The sequence below is a fragment of the Tachysurus vachellii genome, chromosome 14 (genome assembly GCF_030014155.1).
Source record: "Tachysurus vachellii isolate PV-2020 chromosome 14, HZAU_Pvac_v1, whole genome shotgun sequence".
In the NCBI taxonomy this organism is placed as follows: Eukaryota; Metazoa; Chordata; class Actinopteri; order Siluriformes; family Bagridae; genus Tachysurus; species Tachysurus vachellii.
In genome coordinates this window covers 10,988,059-11,011,775 of record NC_083473.1, presented here as the reverse complement: position 1 = coordinate 11,011,775, position 23,717 = coordinate 10,988,059, and the positions used below count along the sequence as shown (strand labels likewise).

The 23,717-nt window shown below is 39.1% G+C and overlaps 2 protein-coding genes across 4 annotated transcripts in view; both read right to left on the bottom strand.

The window, feature by feature from the left end:
• thg1l (tRNA-histidine guanylyltransferase 1-like) overlaps nt 1-23,717 on the bottom strand; it is a 427,208-nt gene that overhangs the window by 63,128 nt on the left and 340,363 nt on the right. The gene's annotated exons all lie outside the window — the stretch shown is intronic.
• brsk2a (BR serine/threonine kinase 2a) overlaps nt 1-23,717 on the bottom strand; it is a 197,544-nt gene that overhangs the window by 19,504 nt on the left and 154,323 nt on the right. For 2 of the 3 annotated variants that reach the window (XM_060886621.1, XM_060886623.1), the window contains exons 5-13: nt 20,657-20,773; nt 14,550-14,583; nt 13,907-13,975; nt 11,763-11,909; nt 9,359-9,390; nt 7,116-7,280; nt 6,290-6,387; nt 3,920-4,070; nt 2,930-2,995 (exon numbers count right to left, since the gene is read on the bottom strand). In XM_060886621.1, the coding sequence (XP_060742604.1) occupies nt 2,930-2,995; nt 3,920-4,070; nt 6,290-6,387; nt 7,116-7,280; nt 9,359-9,390; nt 11,763-11,909; nt 13,907-13,975; nt 14,550-14,583; nt 20,657-20,773 (879 nt within the window). The remainder of the gene's footprint in view (nt 1-2,929; nt 2,996-3,919; nt 4,071-6,289; nt 6,388-7,115; nt 7,281-9,358; nt 9,391-11,762; nt 11,910-13,906; nt 13,976-14,549; nt 14,584-20,656; nt 20,774-23,717) is intronic. The other variant, XM_060886622.1, reaches the window with a different exon arrangement.

Below are 23,717 nucleotides of genomic sequence, written 5' to 3'. Positions count from 1 at the left end.
GTGTATTTATTACATTTTATCCCAAATATCTCTCATGTGTTCAGAAATATGAAGTGAAATCTTTTGTGCTGTAAATATTTTAAAGTGATCCTCACACTATCCTACAAAAAAAAAAAATCAGCCTTTCCGTCAGCTGTTCTGTGAGGTCGACTGTGTCTCAGAACAGATTTCAAAGCCTGCTTTCTTCCTGATATGCTCTGATCTCTAGTTCTCTAAAGCCAAAAGATCTAACAGTCTTGGAGTCTGAAAAGTTCTCTGTTGCAGAGAGATAACAAACAAATCAAATAAAAACACACAAATACATGCGATATACACACCAAACCCTCAAAATAAAAAATAAAAACATTCCCACTGCAAACACACATACTAACAAATCCCACATCACTGCCCAACCTAGACACAACTCTAATGTGCACACACACACACACCCACACCCACACACACACACACACACACACACAGCACTATGCAGGAAAAGCGAAGCTGAAAAAGCTGAGTAAAGTAGCTACAACTACTGAATTAGTTTCACTGCATTAAAAGAGAGAAAGAATAAAGTCCAGAGTTTCTAACTCTTTACTCAACATCCTTGAGCAAAGAGATGTTCAAGCAGATCACACAAGCTAACAGAGAGAAATAGTGAAGATGCAGGGAAGCTTTTCTCTGTTTATTTCAGTGCTGATATAAATGTGTATCAAAAAACAAACAAGCAAATAATGACAAGCCAAAATGTGATAATGTGAGTGACAGACTGCTGCAAGGACAAATTTATTATCAGTGGTGGTGTGTTTAAACACAGCCCACAAAGGGGACTTCTTTAAAAAACAAAGAGAGAATAGTGGAGGTTTGGGGAACATCACCAATATACCTGTCTGATCCAATCTGAACCGATCTGATACAGTCTGTACTGTACAAACCACTGATCTCTTCTCTTCTCTTCTCCTCTCCTCTCCTCTCATCTTCTCCTCTCCTCTCTTCTTTTCTCCTCTCCTCTCTTCTCATCTCCTCTCCTCTCCTCTTCTCTATTCTCTTCTCCTCTCCTCTCCTCTCCTCTCCTCTCTTCTCCTCTTCTCTACTGTCCTCCTCCCTTTTCTTCTCTCCTCTCTTCTCTCATCTTCTCCTCTTCTCTTTTCTTCTCCTCTCCTTTCTCCTCTTCTCTTTTCCTCTCATCTTTTCTCTTCTCTTCTCTCCCTTACCTTCCCTTCTTCTCTCATCTCTTTCCTTCCGTTCTGTTCTCTTCTCCCTTCCCCTCTCCTCTCTTTCCTTCTCTTCTCTTCTGTTCTTTTCTCTTTATTCTGTTTTTTTCTTTTCCGTTCTTCCATTTATTGCTATTATATCCCATAATATTCTCATCCTTTTCCCTATCTTCTTTCCCATTCTGTTAATCCATTATAACCTATTCAATTCCATTCTCTTCACTTTCATTTATTTCTTTTTTTGTACTCATCAAACGTGTTTTATTGGATTCTATGGCATTATATTCCATTCTGTTTCTCTGTGCCATTCCATTGCATTCCTTTGATTCTTTAACACTTACGACTATCATGTCTTTTTACCATGCTAGAATAATCAAAACTATTTTATTCTATTCCATTCTGTCCCATTCTATTCAGTCACTCTATTTATTTTTATTTTATCCCAATCTATACTCTATACTATAATTCTGTTGGCATTTGTATTATTCTTTGACAGTGTATTCCAGTCTATTCTATTGCACTGCATTCTCTGTTTATCTCTATTCCATTTTATTCTTATAGATATTCAATTCTTGATTCTATGTCATTCTATTTTCTATTTTCTGTCATTCTATTTTCTGTTCTCTAATTTCATTTCACATTTATCCATTTAATTTGATTTAATTCTGTGACATCTATTTTACTGTTCTGTTCTATTCAAACCTGCAAATTCTATAGTGTGCCATTTTGGAACTTTTTGGCCATTGTGTAACCTGGTTATAAAGCACATTGGAAAAGATCCCGTGCACTCTTTACTCCCCTGGCACTGCGTTAGGTTAGTGATGTACCCTGAAGGGGATGGACTGACTGCTCATGAGGCACTAGTCATTTGTAGGGAATCGGATCTGGAGCACTATTCCAGACACATGAACACTAAAACTAAATGAAATGACCTTTTCACTGTAAAACTGCAGGTTAAATAAATGCCATTTAGTTTAACAAGGCAAATGTAATCAAACTAATAAACAGAAGAGATATGGTGTCTACACAAAAGAGGCAAGCAAGATACACTGACATACTGCTGCCTTTTTGGTATACAGCTGCCTTTTTTACCACTCTATTACATTTCATTGATAATTTTTAAAAGCCCCAGTTGCCTTATGTTGCATTCTGGGGTCAGGTCGTCTTCAGTCAATTCCCAATTTCATTTCTGCCATCAGCTCCATCCTGACATTTGAGTCCGAATAAAGGATGTGATGAAAGAGGCAGGCTGGAAATGAGCTTGGAAATGAAAGAGGTAGATAGAGTGAGAGAGAAAGAGAAAGAGAGAGCGAGAGGGAGAGAGAGAGAGAGAGAGAGAGAGAGAGAGAGAGAGAGAGAGAGAGAGAGAGAAAGAGTGCGAGAGAGAGAGAGAGAGAGCGAGAGAGAGAGAAAGAGAGAGCGAGAGAGAGAGAGAGAGAGAGAGAGAGAGAGAGAGAGAGGTCCACCTCAGCATGAGCAGAGTCAGTCCACAGAACATCACAGGACGATGGGCTGATATCCCCCTGGGCTGGTAAAGTTTCAGAATAGCTAGCAAGGCATAGCAGCACACATTGGGGAAATAATTAGAAGCCAATCTGAGGATTTGTTATAGATTGTTGAAGGTGATAGGAATAATAAATGGGTGAGTGGAAAGTAGAAAAGCAACACTGCATCTTGTTGGAGGGTTTAGTAAGGAACAGAGAGGAATGGGGGCTGGGTGGGGTGATGGTTAGTACCTTTCCTCTTTGCTGCACTTGAGAGGGGCATCAGAGATTTCCAAGCTTTTACTGAACATTGTTTTACTACAGCGGGAGACAAAGTGAACAAACAGTCAGGGCCTGCATGTAATCTTCAACAAAATGCCCATTCTCATCTCCTGCTGGTCACACTGATACAAGAACTACTGTTACTTGCATGTGTGTGTGTGGATACTTAGTTAGTAGAGTACTCTGCTTGGGCGGAGACATAGAACCAGCCAGTTTAAAGGCAAGACACTGCAGATTTGTGGATAAAAAAGCAGTTTCTGTTTCGTTCCACATGTAACCACTGCATTACATTAAACTGCATTATATAAAGGTGTTTGCTTTGCCCAATCTGTGCCACCACGTCATGTCATATCTCTATATACATTCCTTTATCTGTAATTATATATATTATATATATAATCACTTTGGCAAAAAAAAAAAAACTGATTGTGCTATCCGTAGTTTTAAACTTTTCACCCTTTTCCCCTGTAGTGTCCTGCCTTACCACTGGAGGAAAGCGTCTTGTTTTTCTCAGTGTGTTTTATTGGCCCTGTCTCCAACACACAGTATGGTACAGATCAGAATAAACAGTTCACCTACATGAAGTCATGGTGTAACAGCTTGGTGAGAGAAAATCCTGCTGAGAGAAAATCCTGTATCGGGGTGTCAAAACTGTAACTAGCACATAATAGCACCAGCTATTAATAACTGATAAGAGGTTTATACCCTACAGCATGTGGTCAAGGAAATGGACAAAAGCAATTGAACGATAGGGAGGCAGAATTGCAAACCTGCCACAGAGTGTGAAAAAAAACAAGTAGGATGTTTAAGGATTGGAAATTCAGCAGGACTTTTCACTGGAGGGACAAATCACATATCAAAGATGAATGCGTGTGAGCAATCAATGTGAATTAGTTATATTAAAACACATATATAAATATATATAAAAATATATAAAAGTGTGCTTGTGTTCTGCTGCACCTCTGTCCATGCTGTGTCATGTCGATGGCTCTGCGCGCTGGCACTGGTGACCCTCCGTCTGTCACACTCAGCACCTCCATGGACTTGCGCTCCGGTCTCCTCTTCCCGTGCCGGTTCAGCATGGGGGAGTCCACGCGTTTCCGTGGGGGGTCTACAAGAACACACAGATATACACATGCAGGATTTCAAATAGGGTCCGAATAGAAGCATGTTGATTGCAATGCACAGTCAATACAGATCACTGATCTGGAAAGCATCAGTCAGCAGCTCCATTTGATCACAGATTGATCATTGTTCAACGCGCCCGCTGCAATTAAGTGATTTGTGTGTCCAGCCGAGCCTGCTATCTTTGACCAAGCTGAACCTAAATCTGTCAAAGTAAGTAAGAAAGTGTATAGAACTGTGAGTCTTTTTCTGCAATTGTAATCCTGGCTAATAAATCAAAAGTAGGGCTGGAATACATAGTGCAAAAGTCAAAAGTAATTTAACAGTGATAGTTTTTGGTTGTTTGGGCCCTGTAATCCAGGAAAACGATTTGAAATGATCCAATGAGTACGAGGTTAAAGTGCAAAATGTCATTTCAGGCTATGTAATTGCACAGTAAATGAATCGTGATGCAGGACTTATTGCTGTTTTTATACAAAGACTTCCTTTTACATTTCAGGCAACTGTGTGCAGTGAGATAACTGGCGACTGCATTATTAGCTTGCAATACACAGTAGACCTTAATAATGTTTGTTGGACACTTGCTAGTTTATTTCAACATTAGATGTATCAATAAAAAAGTCAAAAAGAAGTTTCCACAATATGTTGGACAGATTCTGGCAAATGATCACAAATTTTTCTTTTGTTCTATGGGATATCTAGCGTTCTGGTGACTGGACGGGCCAGAAAAGAACGCTCAATGTTTGTTACTTGGTCCATTATCATGCTGGAAGTAACCATTAAAAGGTTGTAAAGAATGGGCATGAAGGAATGCACATGATCAGAAACAATACTCAAATAGACTGTGGCATTCAAGCAATGATTGATTGGTATTAACAGCCGGGCCAAGAAAAGATTCCCCAATCCATTACACCACCTGCACCAGCCTGGACTGTTGACACAAGGCAGGTTGGTCCAAGGATTCGTGCTGTTGGCACCAAATTCTGACCCTACCATCTGTGAGACTCAGCAGAAATCAAGATTCATCAGACCAGGAAACTGACATAGTCTTCTGCTGTTGTAGTCCAGCAGCCTCATGGTTCAGCATGTTGTGCATTCTGAGATGCTTTTCTGCTCATCACAAGTGCACAGAGTGGTTAACTGAGTTACTGTAGCCTTTCTGTCAAGCTCAAAAAAGTCTGGCCATTCTCCAATGACTCTCTAATCACAAGACATTTCTGTCCTCATAACTGCTCACTGAATATTTTTTGCACCAATTACTACTCTAACGACTGTTGTGCATCAAAATATTTGGAGATTAGCAGTTATAAAAAAATACTCAAACCAGATAGTCTGGCACAAACAACCATGTCACCGTCAAGATCATGGAGATTACAACACAATTGGTTGATGTGAACATTACATGAATCTGCTGGCCTGTATCTGCATCTGTGTATACACTGTACCGTTGCCATGATAGGCTGATTACATAACTGCAGGCATGAGTAGGTGTTCAGGTATTCCTAATAAAGTGCTCATAGAATGTAAATGTTTCTTAACTTCTCCATCCAAATAGATCTAAGTTCACCAATGCCAAAATCAACACTAGTGTTTTACAGTAGAAAGTACTATGAAGTAGGCTTAAAAAAACAGCCACACAACCTGAGCCAAACTCATCACAAATTTCACATCCGTTTCGCCACATTATGAAATTTCACGTACATCTGTTCCTAAATAACAGCATTTCTTTTTAGAAAAACCCATGAAACCACCATGTGATCCTATGTACAACCACCAAACAGATTAAGATGTGCTTATAACACAAAGTCATTTATTTGTGTGTACCACAGAATATATGCAACCTATGGACCAATATTGAGTCTATGATGTAAGTTTGAATGATGCAGGGATGCTTTTTAAATGGTTGTGGCATTGCGCTGTGAGGATTGCAAACTCTTGGAAGTGAAGTAAATCCCTAGACAGCTGCAGCACCTGACAATGTACTTTGTATTTGCTTTTGAAAGGTTAGGGTTGTGAAAATGGTCCTATTAAGCATTTGTTAAGAATCAGTTATTGCTATTCTCCAGTCACAGTGAAGAGATTAGACCTATCTACCCAACAAAATATACTGTAAAACACACTGTATTTTCTGCTAAAACACACAAACTGCAATTCATTCTAAGGTACTTTTCATATTTTTTATGAGAAGGACCTGAAGGTATATACCTATATCATTGCGTGGTGGGAGGTTCTGATCTTCATGACTTGGATACCTCTCCTTCCGGTCTAGTAACAGGAAATAGATCATCTTTTCCTGGTTGTCACTGAAATAAAAATCGAAGAGGACAACAGACAAACATGAAAGACCAAAACCTGCTTTAACTGCTTCTGACTGCTCGTTTATTTACAACCGAGGACATGAGTCAGAGACGGTGAATGTCCATTTATTTTGGACAAAGTGACCTAGAATTATATTTTCTCCTCCTTTACCCTGATTTTTGTAATACACACCCCATCTCTGGGAAGGTCCATATGATATATGAAGACACACACACAATCACACTAACACACACATACACACACAAACACACAAACAATAACATCACAAAAATGGGACGATGGCAAATAAATAAAAAGCATGAAGCTCCACAATATAGAAAGTGAGTGCCTCAGAGGAATAGATATGAAGAGGTAAACAGTGGTACTTGAGGCTAGGGAAATAACAGTAGCACTGCTTCAATGGCCATCATAATGTAACTGCAGTTTGACAAATGACTTGTCCAATGGACAGTGTGAGTGTGTGTGTGTGTGTGTGTGTGTGTGTGTGTGTGATTGCATGTATCCATGTGTGCAAATGGGTTTATATGGATGAGGAACTCTATCCACCACTCTATCCTATGACTGACCCCTTTTCTCATTTTTTCCTCCATCTCTTTCTTTGACACTGGGGCACATTTCTGACTTTGATCTGAGGTTTAAAGTTCTAGCATGGTTTTAAGTTGAAGAATGTGGCCACAGTCAACTGTCTCTAGGCCAGTGCGGAGCCACTCACTCATCTGACAGCAGGTCCTTCATCAGCTTGTTCTTGTCTCGGAAGCAGCCGAGCGAGTGCATACTCTCCAGTACGTCCGGATCGATGTCATCAGCCGATGGCAGACTGCGGATCGCCACCTTCCTCGGCACGGGCTGCTCCGGCTCCGGCTCATTTTTTCCCCCGCTGGGAAAAAGCAAAAAATACACAGCGACACTGATCAACTAACTATAGACCAACATGGCAAATAACCAGTAGCAATCTATTCAATACTACAGTATGTGAAGCTTGCACAGTGGAGATACAATCAAAGTAGCAGTCCTCCAAAGTTCCCACACATTAGTCAGCCTAAATCAATCATGTGGTAGCTTAGCTGTTAAGGCGTTACACTACTGATCAGAAGGCTGACCGTTCAAGTCCCAGGTCCACCAAGCTGCCCCTGAGTAAAGCCTTTAACCCTCAATTTCTCAGTTGTATAAAATCAGATTAAATGTAAGTTCTCTAGATAATGGCGTATAGGTTGTAAATGTAAGCCCAGACATTTCAGAAGCTAGTGGAAGTTGATCTCAAAACATTTTCCTTGCAGATAGACAATATGCTTAAACTTCCCCAAACTGTGAATATGCTTAAAAATAATTGAGATCCATGTCTTTAAAAATGTAATACACATGTAATAATGTGGTTCAGGACACATTATGACTTCCTGTCATCTTGGACAACAAACAACATCTTCATGAACCACTCTGTCTGGTCAAGGTTTTAATCCAGAATCTATCCCTGAGCATGAGGAGAGAACATACACTCCTGCAGTAATAGGATGCTGGTCCATCACAGGGCTTCATTTTTCCTTAACACAATTTGGTATTATTACACGCTCTAGGCCCTCTCTCCTGTTTGTTTGAAGAGAAGCAAACTTCTTTACACTCATCCACAACCAGGGGTAATATTAGAACAACCAATCCACACGCTGGCATGTTTATTGGGAGGTAAGAGGAGAAACCTGTAGGCAAACTCATGTGATCAACATCTCACAGATAGTAACCCACTTCCTGCTGCACCACCGTAGTCTCCTGATATTTGAGATTTTGTATATTACTGCATTTGAAACAAATAGATATGATTTGGACATTTGGACAGGCTATAAGGAAAACGGTTTTGGGTGACACACTTCCATTACTTCAGATCTTTACATATGCCTTTGCAGAAAATAGACAAATCGTACACAACTATTACAAAAGCTGTAAACATTCACTGATTCTCAATACGCCAACATGACGCATTATGGGGGTGTAAATTTTTTGTCGTCTGAGAAACATGTATATATCTTATGAAGCTTCTGAAGGACAGTGCTAAATGAACAAAATAAGCTCTTTAAACAATAACACATCTGCTATGTGAAATAGTTTATTCAGGGCAGTACTACATAAAAACAAAATGCAATTTTTACAATGCAAAATTATTACGAATAGAAAAGCAATTATTATATAATCTCTTAGGTTTTTGTTTAGTAATGATTCTGTAAAGGTGTATGTAAGATCCTGACCTCCACTGTAGTTCCAGTGCACGGCTAAAGAACCAAAAGTTTTAAAAGGTAATCAGCGTATATACACAATTTAATACACATTTTTAGTATTTATTGTTCTTAAGTGAAAACTTTTTGGATCTGTGGGTTCTGTGTGTAGTGTTGCCATCTGTGGCTGTGTGATCCAGCAGTCAAAAGCATAAGTATTCTGTTGAAACTGCGAGTGACTCAGGGGTCTGTGGAGAGGAGGACCGGGTGGCTGTGTGACTGTCTTTGACCCAAGAGAAGCTCAGAGTCAGAGGGAGGCCTGTCAACCACCCATGTGTCCTACTGCTGTGACCACACACATGCTTTCTCTCTCTCATTCTCTCTCTGTGTCTCTCTCTCTCTGTCTCTCTCTCTCTCTCACTTACACACACAACAGGATATGAGCATATGAGCAGACAGCTACACCCCCTCTGGACCCACAGATCCTTGTCCTTGTTGGAGACATGAGGCAGCTATGCCATTTATCTCCCCAGCACACACACACACACACACACACACACACACACACTCTTGAATCTCTACTCTTACATGAAGTTGCATTGTACGCTGTGTAATTCCAGCATTTGTATGAAACCTAATTTTACTGTTGCAAATCAATCTTCTGGCTTCTGATAAATTTTCTTACTGTCTCTGTGCTGTATCTGACACACACACACACACACACACACACACACAAGATGTGAGATGTACTTACATATACCACGTGTGCTTCTGGATCTGTTCTAACTGCAATAGGAAAAAAAGAGCAAAGTCAGCCTCACATCTTCAATCATGTCACATTACATCATTCATTATTGGACAGTCAAATAAAGGGCAGGAGAGGTCACGCTAATAAAGGCCTCCAGATACAAACGGGTCTGATGGTAACAGCAGAGGCTACAGAGGAGCACAGATAAGAGGTAAAATAAGAACCTATTCAAGACAAAGAGAGAGATGATTAGTGATGCTGGGACAAATGAAAGAGATGAAGACACCTAAAGAGGGCAAGTATTCGCATGAGTCGCCTAAAGAGTGTAAGTGCAGTTGTATTATTTATAAAACAATTTTCATGACCACAGACATGTCACACGACTGAAAAACTGAAAAACCCTTAACAGTGCCAGATTAAACCTTCTTTACTGAGATACACAGATGCTCATCCACATATACATTCAAAGCCCTATGCACTATTCAATTTCCCAGTAAAACCATCCCGCTAGATATCTTCCAGTAACTGAACACACATCATACGTCCAGCAGCTGTGTCCAGCAAGGCACTACACCACAGTGACAAGCAGCTGTGTGTAGATCTGTGATCTCAGCATACACTGAAGTGTTGGGTTACAAATGTAGCCCTAAGATACAAAAAGTCAGAAAGTCGCTGAAGGTGTGTGTTTGTGCGTGTATGTGTTAGGAGGCTACACTCTTATCTCAGCATGCACAGTGATTCACAAAGAGAGTGGTCAGTTAGAAAGCACATCAGAGCCTTGTTTTGTATCGTACTTCCAACTCCATCACAATCTGTAAAATACCTGCATCTGAAAGGAACCAATACATGACTTTCCAAAAAAAAGGTTTCAATTCATTATTCTTTAAACATAATGCACTGTGTTGTGATGCACAGTGATAATGTTAGAGCACATGCTAGCTCTGTACACTGAATCCCACCACCTGCGACACTACACACATCGGCAGAGACACTAATCTGTTGAACAATGTTTTTCACAACAATCTTTTCAGAATGAGAAACATGCAGGTTTGTGGAAACACAGACAAAAGTGAGTAAGATTACATCTAGCACCAAGTCATCATATAGCTCTCCCTTTTCAGAGAAAATAACCACACTAGAAAGACTTGAACAATTTATAGAACAGCACATCTCAATGCCAAAACACTTGCTGAATTTTTTTTTCCAGAGTGTAAACCTAATATATCCCTCCATCCATCCATCCATCCATCCATCCATCCATCCATCCATTCTCTACATTGTTTATCCTACTGGATTGCAGGGAACCTGAAGCCGGTCCCAGGAGGCTTGTGGCACAAGGAAGGTTACGTCCTGATCAAAATACCAGTCTGTCGCAGGGCACAATCACACACACACACACACAAACACTGGACAATTTTTAAAGATGCCAATCATCCTACAGTGCATATCTTTAGACTGTAGAAATCTGGGAAACCCCAATGCATGGGGAGAAAACACCCAAACACCACACACACAGCAGAGACAGGAATCGAACCCCCGACTCTGGAGGCATTACATGTTTATATGTTAGTTTCCACCATCTGTATTAGTTGAGGCTCTGAGCCAGTCATTAGGAACTGTGTGCTGAAATTTCAGGACTCTCAGCAAGACACTGTAGATGCTTGACGAAGAGCGTAAACACTCTATTGACCAGCCAAGAGTTCAACAGTTTTAGTCTGGATCAGATTAGCACTAGTCATACATTATTACATTAAAAGCAGAAAAAGGATGTCTATACTTCTCTTGCTATATTATAGAACATTTAGTCAGTGAACTAGTGAACCAGTATTGATGGATTCATTGATAGAGACTTTAAAGCACTACTGTAAGTCACTCTCGATAAAGGCATCTGCCAAATGCCATAAACATTCATTTAAATGTAGGATTCTGGGCAACATTAGAACACTGGAGGTTTTACTAGTCCGGTGGGCTACCTAATGAATTTAAGATTGATCCACCCTAATGATAATCACAGATTTCTCATTTGCATGCATTATGTATTTAAAAGTTACACTTGAGTATTTGGGTTATATGATCCTTAATTACTTTGCTTTTTTAATCATATTATGTTTTCATGACAAATCATAATTACATGCCTGTGAAGTAGAAGGACTATACTGCATATACTGCATTATTAAAGCTGCCATCAGCACCATTTTAAAGCTAATTAACATGCAAATGACCCAATTATCCATTACTATACTCCATTTACATACAACTCAAGCTTGGAAATGGACATCAAAATTCAGACCTGGATGCCTGGTTGCAAAAAAAAAAAAAGGAATAAAGATATGATCCAAAAGCAACCCAAAATAAAGGTATTTGTATTCTGTTGTGTAGATGTTGTGTTTGAAAGACTGGAACAGCTCACCGTAAGCCGTTTGCTAGCATCCACTTCAATCATTCCTCGTAGAAGATTCTGGCAATCCGGAGGAATAAAGTGTGGCATGTGGAAAACTCCCAGCTTCACTTTTTCTAACAAGTTTCGTAAATTATCATCATCAAACGGCAGTGCTCCCTGCAGGAAAACGCAGAAGAAATGAGAAACCGTGAATATAAACGGTCAAATTTAGGTCAGCGGAGAATATTAAGGCATCAATCAGCACGTTGGAGAAAAGGAAGAAGAAGAACAATAAATAAGGAAAGATTTCCCTAAGATCAGAAACAAGTCCTGTTTCATTTCTAATGATTAAAGACCCAGAGTCTGAGATGTACTGCATATCAAGTTACAAAACAACACAAACATTTTTCAACTTCAAATGCTGTCACTGACATTCAGTGAAAATCTGTGAGTAACATTGAACTTACAGAACCCCGACGTCTCAGTGTCTTGTGCTAAGCCCTTTCCAAAAAATGCAAAGAATGGCACAATTAGCTTAGCCTGGCAAAGCTCTTGTTAAGTGAGTAGTTCATCAGTGGCACTGACACCCTACAGACGTGTGTGTGTGATGAATAGCTGCCGCGTGGCTACGCCGAGCTCTTATAACTGATGATCAGAAAGCGACCTAACTACAGGGGAGAGAAGCTGTCAAACACAATCAGACAAATAGTGTTTTAACCGGCTGAGCGCAGTGCCTATGCCACATACACAACTCCCAACACACCCTTTCCCTCTTTTTCTCCAGGTTTCTGCTCACATAATATCCCATTTAGAGAAATCGACCTGAGGAAAGGTAATGGAATGCAGAGAACGATAAAACGAGGCAGCTGGGTAGATTGTGTACACACAAGTCTCAGTGGCACAAGCAGGTAGGATATTTTTTATTATTCTGCTCAGAGTCGATGTGTTTATTTGAGAAGCCACCATCAGCACCATGTAATCAGACACACAAAATCCATCAGATCTAAATCTTTAGTGAAGGGAGAAGAAGGGAAAGAAGTGTGAAGGAAAAGAAATAGGAAGGGGAAAAGAGAAAGGGAAGGGAAGGGAAGGGAAGGGAAGGGAAGGGAATGAAAGGAAAGGAAAGGAAAGGAAAGGAAAGGAAAGGAAAGGAAAGGAAAGGAAAGGAAAGGAAAGGAAAGGAAAGGAAAGGAAAGGGAAGGAAAGGAAAGGAAAGGAAAGCAGAGGGAAGGAAAGGAAAGGAAAGGTAAAAACAGAACAAACAAACATAAAGAAAGGAAAGAATAGGAGGAAAGAAATTCTCTCAAATAATGAGAAAGAAGGGCAATGGAAAGTTAGAGTAGGAAAGGAAATAAAAGAAAGTAAATGGTAGGAAAAGAAAGAGTAAAGAGGCTAATTGTTCAGCCCCTTGTTAGAAATTCTGCATCATGACTCATAAAGTTAAAAAGCCCTGAAACAGCAAGCACAAAGTTCTTTATCCATGAACAGCAGTGTACATTAAATCCCACTGAACTTTAACAACATTAAAAATAATACCAATGACAAATAACAAAGACTTCTGAAAAAAAAACTGTCAGCTAATCTAACATAAAAATATACAGAACCTTTCACTATTTACTGCGCGATGTGCTTTATGTTTACATAATAAAGTAAAATGCTGAGATGGTATTTATTCATTTATGTCATTCATCTTCAGTAGACATTCATTTCTGCTGTGTCAGAAGATCTGTATGCCATCAGGGGAACATGAGACACTGGATGGGACAAACACTGGATGGGACACCAGTCCACCAGTCCACTGAGATACAACTGACCTTAAGATTTAAAGAGAAATGATGTACTGTTGGTGGGTGCGAGTTAGTTGTTATGTATTAAGAATATTCTGTATGTAACATAGGCACATGTTTACATGTATGTATGCAGAATCAGGTGCTATGTGCTCATACAGGTAGACTAAGAACATTGTATGCATGATCTCCATAATTATATATTATTATTCTGAGTATATATACATATGTATATACTCAATAATTGCAGAAGAAACAATTATTTTGTTGATTTCTATATGTAAATGGCAAACAATTAAGGATTTTTTTGTTTTTTGATCTGTTTTGTATTTATTTATCCAAACAAAAAAGAAAAGAGAGCTAAAGACTGATGAGAGCAGAACTCACCACCAGCAGAGCAAACAGAATGACCCCACAGCTCCATACATCTGCTTTCCTGCCATCATATTTCTCTCCCTGTGGAAAGATGTGGAGTGATTAGAGGCGTTCCTATAACTTTCAGACAAAGAGAAATTACATATTATATCCTGTTTTATTCATTTAAATGAATTAGTTCTTTTTTAAGTGTATGTATAACAGCAACATTAATAATAATAATAATAATAATAATAATAGATTATTACATTTTAATCAAAGTAAATTTTATAATAAAATTATTTTTTAATCTGTATATAGACATATAACACTCACTCACACACTCACTCACTCACACACTCATGCACACACTCATTCACTCACTCACATACTTTCTCACACACTCACACAAACACACACACTCACTCACACACACTCACTCTTTCACTCACTCACACAAACACACACACTCACACACACACTCACACACATACACACACACATGCTCACTCACACACACTCACACTTACTCACACACGCACTCACTCACATACTCACACACTCATTCAATCACACACTCATTCACTCACACACACTCACTCACACACTTGTTCACAGACACACTCACTCATTCACTCACACACACATACCCACATGCACACACACTCTCACTCACCCGGATGACTTCAGGACAGGCGTAGTGAGGTGACCTGTGGAGTGAAGGAGACACCACAAATGACATGTTTAGCTTTCTTCATGTCAGTTAGCAGGATCTGATCATTGTAAAACTGCAGTGAACAGAATGTCCGGGTGGATCCTTTATTATGCATTACCATGTTCACAGATCATCTATCTGTCTTAAATAAACCGCATGTCCCGGATTCACGGTGCTCTACTGATCAGATCCTGTTAACACTACGAGAAAAAGATGCTTTCATTAGACAGATTTCTGCCAGACCCTTTCAGGAGAAATAATGATAATGTGTGAGTTCCTGGCGAGCTGTCAAGGCTCACGATAACAAACGCACCAGCTGACATCCTCAACAACTTCACACACACATAAGCAGAAGGTTATGCTAATATAAGCTTGTGCTTGCAAGCAATGTCTCATTATACAAATAGATTCAACATTAGCTACACCTAGTCAACAAAGCAATGGTAAAAATATTTCCTCCAGTTCAGAAAAAGCTCCTGATACATTTCTAATGAAGAAAGACGATACTGCCTTATTTCAGATTTCATCTTTGGGATAGATGTCTGAATCCATCGTGTCAGGATTTTTTAATAAAACTGCTTTTGTGCACATTACCATAAGTCTGACAATGATAATGCTAATAAAGTAATAAGTCACAAGAAAGTATGTTTAATGCTTTCTTACAGCTTTCCTATACTGTATGTCAAAAAAAAAACTAATATGACAGACTCCATGACAAAATAAATCAATAATTTAATCCTGTACTAATGGTATTCACAGTAAAACATTATTCTGGGATGCACAATAGACTGTATACCATAGTATGTATAGTCTGTATATGTTAGTTGCTAGGCAACATAATAAACAAAGTTTAGGGGTGTATCTCCATCAGCTCCCTAACTCCCTTCATGGTGAATCAGTACTGTATATGGTGTATGCGAGCTGAGGCACTGGTAAGGACACTAATGACTCAATTTCCTGTGATATTTTAATTTCCTCATCAGTCACTTTAACAAACCCAAACATATAAAATATTTATGTTCAGTATGATATGTAAATGTGTTAGCTTAACCAAACATGTTTCTGTCATTGTACTTAAGGCGGGATTGTGGGCTAGTGGATACTTTGAAAATCCCTGAATACTTAAAAGACTCAAAAAAAAAAAAAGAGTATATAATGGCAAATAAAGTTAAAAATCATTAACGTAATTTCTCATTTAAGAGCCACAAGAATGATAACAAGCTACTTTCATTTGTAGTCAAAGTTGGCTGAAACTACATTCGTCTGCCAATTTTTTAATCCTAGAGGGTTCATCAGTTTTGACATCATTTCCATATAAGGCAACATAGTGAGCACCTGGTTTTTGTGTTGCATTGTGGGATTTTCTTTTAGGGATTAAACGCTCTAGTGTACTGGAAGGATCTTGTGATTGAGAGAGAGAGAGAGAGAGAGAGAGAGAGAGAGAGAGAGAGAGAGAGAGAGAGAGCTTAAAATACTACTGAACTAATCACCTAAGAACACCATAGAGTATTCTCTGGACAGAACAGAAATGTAAAGTGTGGAGATTTTATTGGTTTAAAAACTGGTGTTTAAAACAAAATTCTGTTACACTGTGCCTGTAGTGATGTGGGATGTTGTAGCTTAGTGGTCCACCAAATCCTCACTGCTGGGCCCCTGAGCAAGGCCCTTAAACCTCAGTTGTATAAAGTGAGATTAAATGAAAGCCACTCTGTATAAGCTCCTCTGCCAAATGTTGTAAATGTAAAGGCAGTTTCAACTACAAATCAGATTTTAGAATCTAGGCATTTTATAAAAAGACAATTATTTTGCAATTCTCCAGCTTTAAAATGTTCTGTGTATTCTGTTTTGTGTTGCTGTTGCCTTTGATATGTTGTCACTGTAATTACCTTTAAACAGCCAGGCTTTGAGCGGCTTGGCATTTGCAGGACTCAACAATCACGGCCTGGTTAAACACTTTCCTTTCATATAAGAATGGGAATATTTGAGAAGTAAAACTTTTTCTGTCAGATATGAAATAAAAATTGAGATACATACAGGGGAATTATGAGAAGGAACGGGATATTTGAAGGAATGCCTGTAGGGCAAAGTATCTAACGCATTAATCCTACCAAAGCTATTTGCTAGAGCTCATTTGCTAAGAACTGTGTTCATTCTAATGTTACTGCACGAAATATTGTTTGAACATTCAGTATTCACATACAGTGTTAACACTGGTCAGTCGGCGCTGTTTCTGTTTCTGTTACTGTTTACTATTTATTGTCTTTTGTGTATTGCATTTTTTGTACTTTTTGTATTGTCTTGTAACTTTGTGCCTACACTGTCTTTTTTGTCCTGCACTGTCTTTTGTCCTGCACTGTCTTTTGTTCTGCGCTGTCTTTTGTCCTGCACTGTCTTTTGTCCTGCACTGTCTTGTCTGTCTTGTTTGTCTTGTCCTGCACTGTTTGCACCAGGTTGCACAGTTGCACTTTATGTGGCTAAGACTAAGTCTTTAGCCCTGTCTTGGTTTTATGTAGCACCTTGATCCTGGAGAAACGTTGTCTCATTTCACTATGTACTGCAACAGCTATATATGGTTGAAATGACAATAAAAGCTTCTTGACTCTCGACTTGACTCCTCTTTCAACAACAGGCAAAAGTTGTGAGTTTGACTGACTTGTCACAACGAAGGATCAGATATGTGCAGTTTGGTAATGAGCACAAGATTTAAATTGTTGTCTCCGACCCTGTTGTTTTAATGTATTTAGAAGTCCAATATTCATATTCATTTAATAATTTCATAATGCCGTACAAGTTGCGGTGGACTAAGACACACTAAACAAATCCACAAACATTAATTCTAAAGGTTCTCAATATGTCACAAAACCTGTCACTTTGTCCTTTGCACTAGATTGATTATGTAGAGTAGGAACGTTTACAACAGCTCACTCCTGTTTTATATCCACAAATATTATTAATTCATTCATTTTCTACCGCTTATCCGAACTACCTCGGGTCACGGGGAGCCTGTGCCTATCTCAGGCGTCATCGGGCATCAAGGCAGGATACACCCTGGACGGAGTGCCAACCCATCACAGGGCACACACACACACTCTCATTCACTCACGCAATCACACACTACGGACAATTTTCCAGAGATGCCAATCAACCTACCATGCATGTCTTTGGACCGGGGGAGGAAACCGGAGTACCCGGAGGAAACCCCAGAGGCACGGGGAGAACATGCAAACTCCACACACACAAGGCGGAGGCGGGAATCGAACCCCCAACCCTGGAGGTGTGAGGCGAACGTGCTAACCACTAAGCCACTGTGTGATCCATCCACAAATATAAAAATACTTAATTTGCTATTTACAAGTACACAAGTACCTGTACTGTGGAATTCCCAAAAGTCAAATGTCACTAAGTCAGAAATACAAAAGTACAATAAAATCAATAATAACTGAATCATTCTAAACCACAGCTTCCTTCTGAAGATATCCTGCTGAAGTTGGCATCTCTTACTGAGTCAGAGATAAAGCCTAAACCCCAGCGATAGAATAAATCACGTTTAAAATTCTGACAAAAACTATCCAGCTCTCTGAGTGGGAAGGATAACATTACTGACTCATCTGTCAATCACAGCAATGATGTATAGTGTACATGTAAGCTACTGTAAATAGATAAAAAGCACCTTAGAGAAAGCTCGTGCTAACCTTTACCCTGTCCATCTATTGTGCAATATGGGATTAGTAACTTGTTGGAGAATTTGGTGAAAAAAGTGGGATAAATTATTGTAACTTTCAACACTGATTTTTTCATAGAATTAACACGAGCAATTTGTAATCAAGTGGCATGAGCTGATTTGCATATTACATGCAATACAACAGTATGATTTCAATCTAACTGGAGACGCAGTAGAATTAAAGTGTACGGTCTTAGTAGTATCGATTAAGATATTGAGCTGTGCTGTCAAAACATATTTACATATTGCTGATTGGGTAAAATTAAGACCCTATCTCTCTCTCTCTACTCTCTCTCTCTATCTCTCTCTCTACTCTCCCTCTCTCACTCTCCATGTTTAGAGACTCTATTGCAGCCCAGATCATTAAACCCATTAGCTAATGCTATCAAACTCAGGTAAGCCCCCAAAGGTGAACATACCATAAACTGGAGCTAACAGAGACATCTGTAATGCACATTTATTTAATGCCATTGCTCCAAACACGCCAGATCTCTCAAGAATCCCCAGCAGAATTTCATGACCCATAATGCAATGGCATGATTCAGGGAATGCTCCATTTTTCTGACTTAAAATAAATATTTGTGTTTAAAATAAAGTCACTTGTATTCCTACATTTACAAATAAATAATAAGATTTCAGTTGTCACAGTGAGCTGATAATATCACGATTATGCCTTTATAATAACTGCTATTATCTCAAAGGAGGAGTAAGAATAATAACTGATGAGTCACAAGATGACATCAGCCTTACTGTCCTTAACGTATTATTCATGACGTCTGTGGCTTTTTCGGCTATATAAACGCCTCACGATGTGCGATGCCGTACCATAAATGGCAGAGCTCAGTAGGGCAAGTGTAAGAATGTATTTTTAACTACGTGCATGTATGATTATGCAAATGCTGAATCATTCTGATTGCTTGCTGTGCAGCGGTGCCTGAAGAACAACAGAAGCAGTGTCTCATTTCATATAATTATCTGGAAGCTGGGATGAAATGAGATCACAATTCTTATTCACAATTTGACCAGTTTGATGAGAAGCGATATGTCTGTTTATTCAATTCCAGCTGTTTGGAAATGGCGGCTTCCTGATTTACTGGCACATTTATAGTTTAATAGCCTAAATAATAGCAAAAACATGTTAATTGCTCTAAAACTTTTAGCATATTAAGGTGCCAAGAGCACAGTGTGTTCTCCCATAGTTAAAAGCAATATTGACGGCTGGTTAGATATTCAGTTGTGGCAATATTTTCTTTTCTGACAATAGCAACTCAAATCAATGATGACAAATGGGATCTATGTGTAATGTGTGATTGGTGAGATGGTGTGTGCAGCCATGTGTCCTGTTCATTGATTTAATAGATTTAGTCATTTGTTTACTGCAAAATTCATATTCTGTACATAATGTTAAACATTTCTTTAGAAAGATTTATTTATAACTTTGTTCTTAGTTCACTGCAAGTGGGTGTTAATGTATTCGTACACGGTTACGTCTCTACTAATAAAGGAGCCGTTTGCTATTAAGCCGCTCTGCTGCTTGCTTGGTGATAGTAGCTTTGTTGAAAGTACATGAGGTGCTTTCTAAAGACAAGCTGCATTTCTAGGCTAAAGAAATAGCATCAAACACCTGAAACTAGTACTGCAAACCCCCCTTTTTCAGTGGTATCTTTAAAATTCTGTAATTGCTACAGGTCTGAAATACCTCATACATTATAACAGACATCTATAATCAGTTTACATCTTCTCTTTTTCATCCGCATGGCTGGAGGATTTGTTTTTCAACAATATACAATCCCTGATCCAAACCACTGCTTGTACTTTATTGTACCTTTCTGTAATTGGAGCAGTACAGAAAGTACAGAGATGAGAAAGAGGAAAAGAAAGCTTGTGGCTTTGCCTCATCCAAAACTCCAGTCTCTCTTCTTCTTAGGTTTCTGACCTTATTCATGCAAAGCTAAAAGAGGGAAGTCTTCACTGTTTTAATAACAGCTCATTTCTTTTAATAGAAACGTAGCTTTAAAACTAATGCCAGACCTCCTGGCAAGAAATGAGAGAGCTGGCTATCTGTTCGTTTTAGCGTATTATGAGAGAGAAAGACTAGTGAGACAGAGAGAGCGTGTTTAAGTGCTGATGATCAAGCATGCATTTTGTCTCCAGACATTAAGAGAGAAAAACAACACCCGACACAGTCACTATTAAGACTGACATGTTGTAAATAAGACTGCAACATATGTCTAGCAGATAGAGTACCTTAAGTACACAATCAATAAGATTATCCATAATTGATTGTTGGCAGTCGCTGGACAAATGCTAGTCATTTCCTAGTGCTGTTTAGCACAGTGTTACTCACCCACAGCTAGTTTCCAGGAGGCTGTCCCCAACCTGCAACGAGGCCATGCCGAAGTCTGCTATCCTGATGTTGTTCTTCTCGTCTAGCAGCAGGTTCTCTGGCTTCAGGTCCCGGTGGCTGTGAAAACAAAACAAAACAAAACAAAATAAAACAGCGGATGTCACAAATTTCTGGCTGTAAGAAGCATTACAAGGAATGTTTTCCGCCGTTGGCCGTCGAAATCCTCAGTATGCACAGGAACAGTATATTTAAAAATAAATTCATGTTTCTCTACATTCTCACTGTCTTTTTTTTTCCAGTGGCTATGTTTGGAACAGGTATTTGTGTAGTTTGCGTGCGTTCCTGTTTATTTATTGTGTATGCGTACAAAATAGAAAGGTTTCTTAAACTACCGAAGCTCCCACATTTCCCTTGAGGATCAGTCATGTGCCTTTCCATTTGCCTGGTTTAAAGACAATGAAAAGGTATAAAGACACAGGACACAAAACCAAACTCTGAGCAATAACAACATTTACCTCAGGTCTCTTGCTAAAAGAGATTTGTCAGGAAATATGCAGAACAACTGAAACTGCACTTGCTAATGGTTTGGTCATACTGAGAAACATCAGGAATCAAAAAGAAACAACCATCAAACTTCAGAGCCATCAGAAAACCTTAAAGAATTGCGAGTACTCAAGAAACCTGTGTCTGAATGTATGTTTCTACTGAAAAAGATTCTGTTCTTAAGAGTTTTTTCCAGCACTAAAATTCTACTTTTCTGGAAAAAAGAACTATTTTACTGGCAGCTATGTTGTTATAATAGTTAAACCTAATCTATAATCTATCCATCCATCCGTTTTCTGTACAGATTATCCTACACAGGGTCACAGAAAGCCTGAAGTCTATCCCAGGGGTCTCAGGGCACAAATCGAGGGCCACCCTGGATGGGGTGCCAACTCATCAGAGGGCACAAACACACACCCACTCACACAAAATTTAGAACAGCAATCAGCCTTCAGCACTTGTCTTTTGACAGGTGGAGAAACTAGAGCAGATGAGAAAAACCCCAGAAGCACGGCGAGAACATACAAACTACAGGCTAACCAGGCAGAGGCAGGAATCAAACACCAAACCCTGGAGGACACTCAAATTTTTGTGAAATCATGACTTCATGGCCCTTACTTTATGCAAAGAGATACTGTTTAATTATCACAGTAAAATAACATGAAAATGAAGAAATTAATAAAAAAAAATCTCCAACACTTATTGATCAGTCTAGTCAAGAAATAAAGAAGTTAAAAAAATATCATTCCAGCTGGAATGGCACAAAGCGTCTGGTCTGTTAGCTGGTCAGACCATGCTGAAAATTCTAACATGCTTGATAACTGTTAATAAGTTTTCAAGCCCTTAAAGTATAATGGATAGATACTGGATAAAAACTCTGAAGCAGTAGAAGCCCTGTCTGAGTGAGTAAAAGTGGTATCAGAGATCAGCTGACAAATGACAAAAGGTGACATACAGTAGCTGCTAGTAAGCAACTCCTGACCACACTTCTTTCCTCTCCAACTCTCTCGGGGACTGGGTGTCTGGCTGGCACGGCTGGAGAATATGACACATGCCCTCTGTTCCGGCGCCTGATGTTAAAAGAGCAGATGACCACAGACAGGCCAGATGAGCTGCTCTACATAATAATGTTTCCCTCCAGCCTCCCACTTTGCTCCTAGCTCCCAGGTAATGCTGTCTGCATCTCAGTATAGCTCAGCGAGGCTGTTAGTGGCACTGCTTACAGATGAAGTTGAACCCCTTTCACCATAATGTACATGCATCACCTGCTCTGAGTATACGAGCTAATAACAAACCAATTAAATTCTGACAGAAATGAACAAGTACATTAATAACAGCAAACAGCATGTTTCTAACATGAGGCCATTCAAGCTCCATTCAACACTAACACTGATATTAACTTGACTAATAATAGCTGCATGCTTTATTAAGTGCTGAATCCATAACATGCATATTGAGTGCTGGTGGAAAAAAAACTGCCTCCACTGATATAATATCACCTGCATGCTTATCATTCCAGTAGCTGATTATCAAATCTCACAGAGGCTTCATCTAAATATCTTTCCTCTGCTTCTAATCATTAAAAGCAGAAGTTTAGAAAATGTAAATGTTAGGAATAATCTGCCATTCCTACAGTTTTGCAGATCTCGGACACTGTCAGGGGTCACGGAAGCGTAAGATCCCAGTATTTTTATCTCTTTGATAAGATTTCAGTATGCAGTCACTAATCCCGTGCTCATATGTGACGTTAAAGATGTCTTGCGTGATTACGGAGTCTATATGCGTCATAACGTACTTTAACGTCTTATCTATGTATTAAAATGCCCGTGGAGGCAAATGACTTCATCTCAGGTGACTTTTTCATGTTATAAATATTTATGACCTCCATTGTTACTATGGTAAGCATCTGTTCAACACCATCAGCCCTCTTCTAGCCGGTTGCTCTACCGATTTATTGAATACTGCATGGTGAGCAACGGCGTTTATCAGAGTCAGAAGTAGCTGAAATGAAGTGCTTTTGCTTGTGTTTAAAAAAAAAAAAAATCCTCCAATCCTCTCATCACACCCTCAATTTTCCCTCATTTTCCTCTCCAAGACTTGAGGGTCTATTGACCCAATTACAGCTTGAATAAACCTTCCATAATACGGCATTATTCACATGCAGAGAAACAACAGCTAGTGCACAGGACAGGACATTAGTTGGGGTAATGGGGTGCTACTCCTGTTTCACAGCAGTGTAATTAGAATAAATGTTGCTTTTTCATCTATTTCTTCTCTTGTTGTTGCAGTAAGGTGCTGTATTTTATGTTCCCTGCATTCTTGCCATTGTCGAACATCTCTGTAGTTGTTTCCTGTTGGATGAAATCATTTGCCCATTTTTTCAGTCACAATGATGGACTGAATTCTAAACTTCTTTAAGTTCAAGGAACTAGTGATTCAAAGCAAGGGCTTCTACACTTCCTTACTCATTTTTGACTACTTAAACCCTTAAAGATTTTATTGTAATCTTCTTTTATGC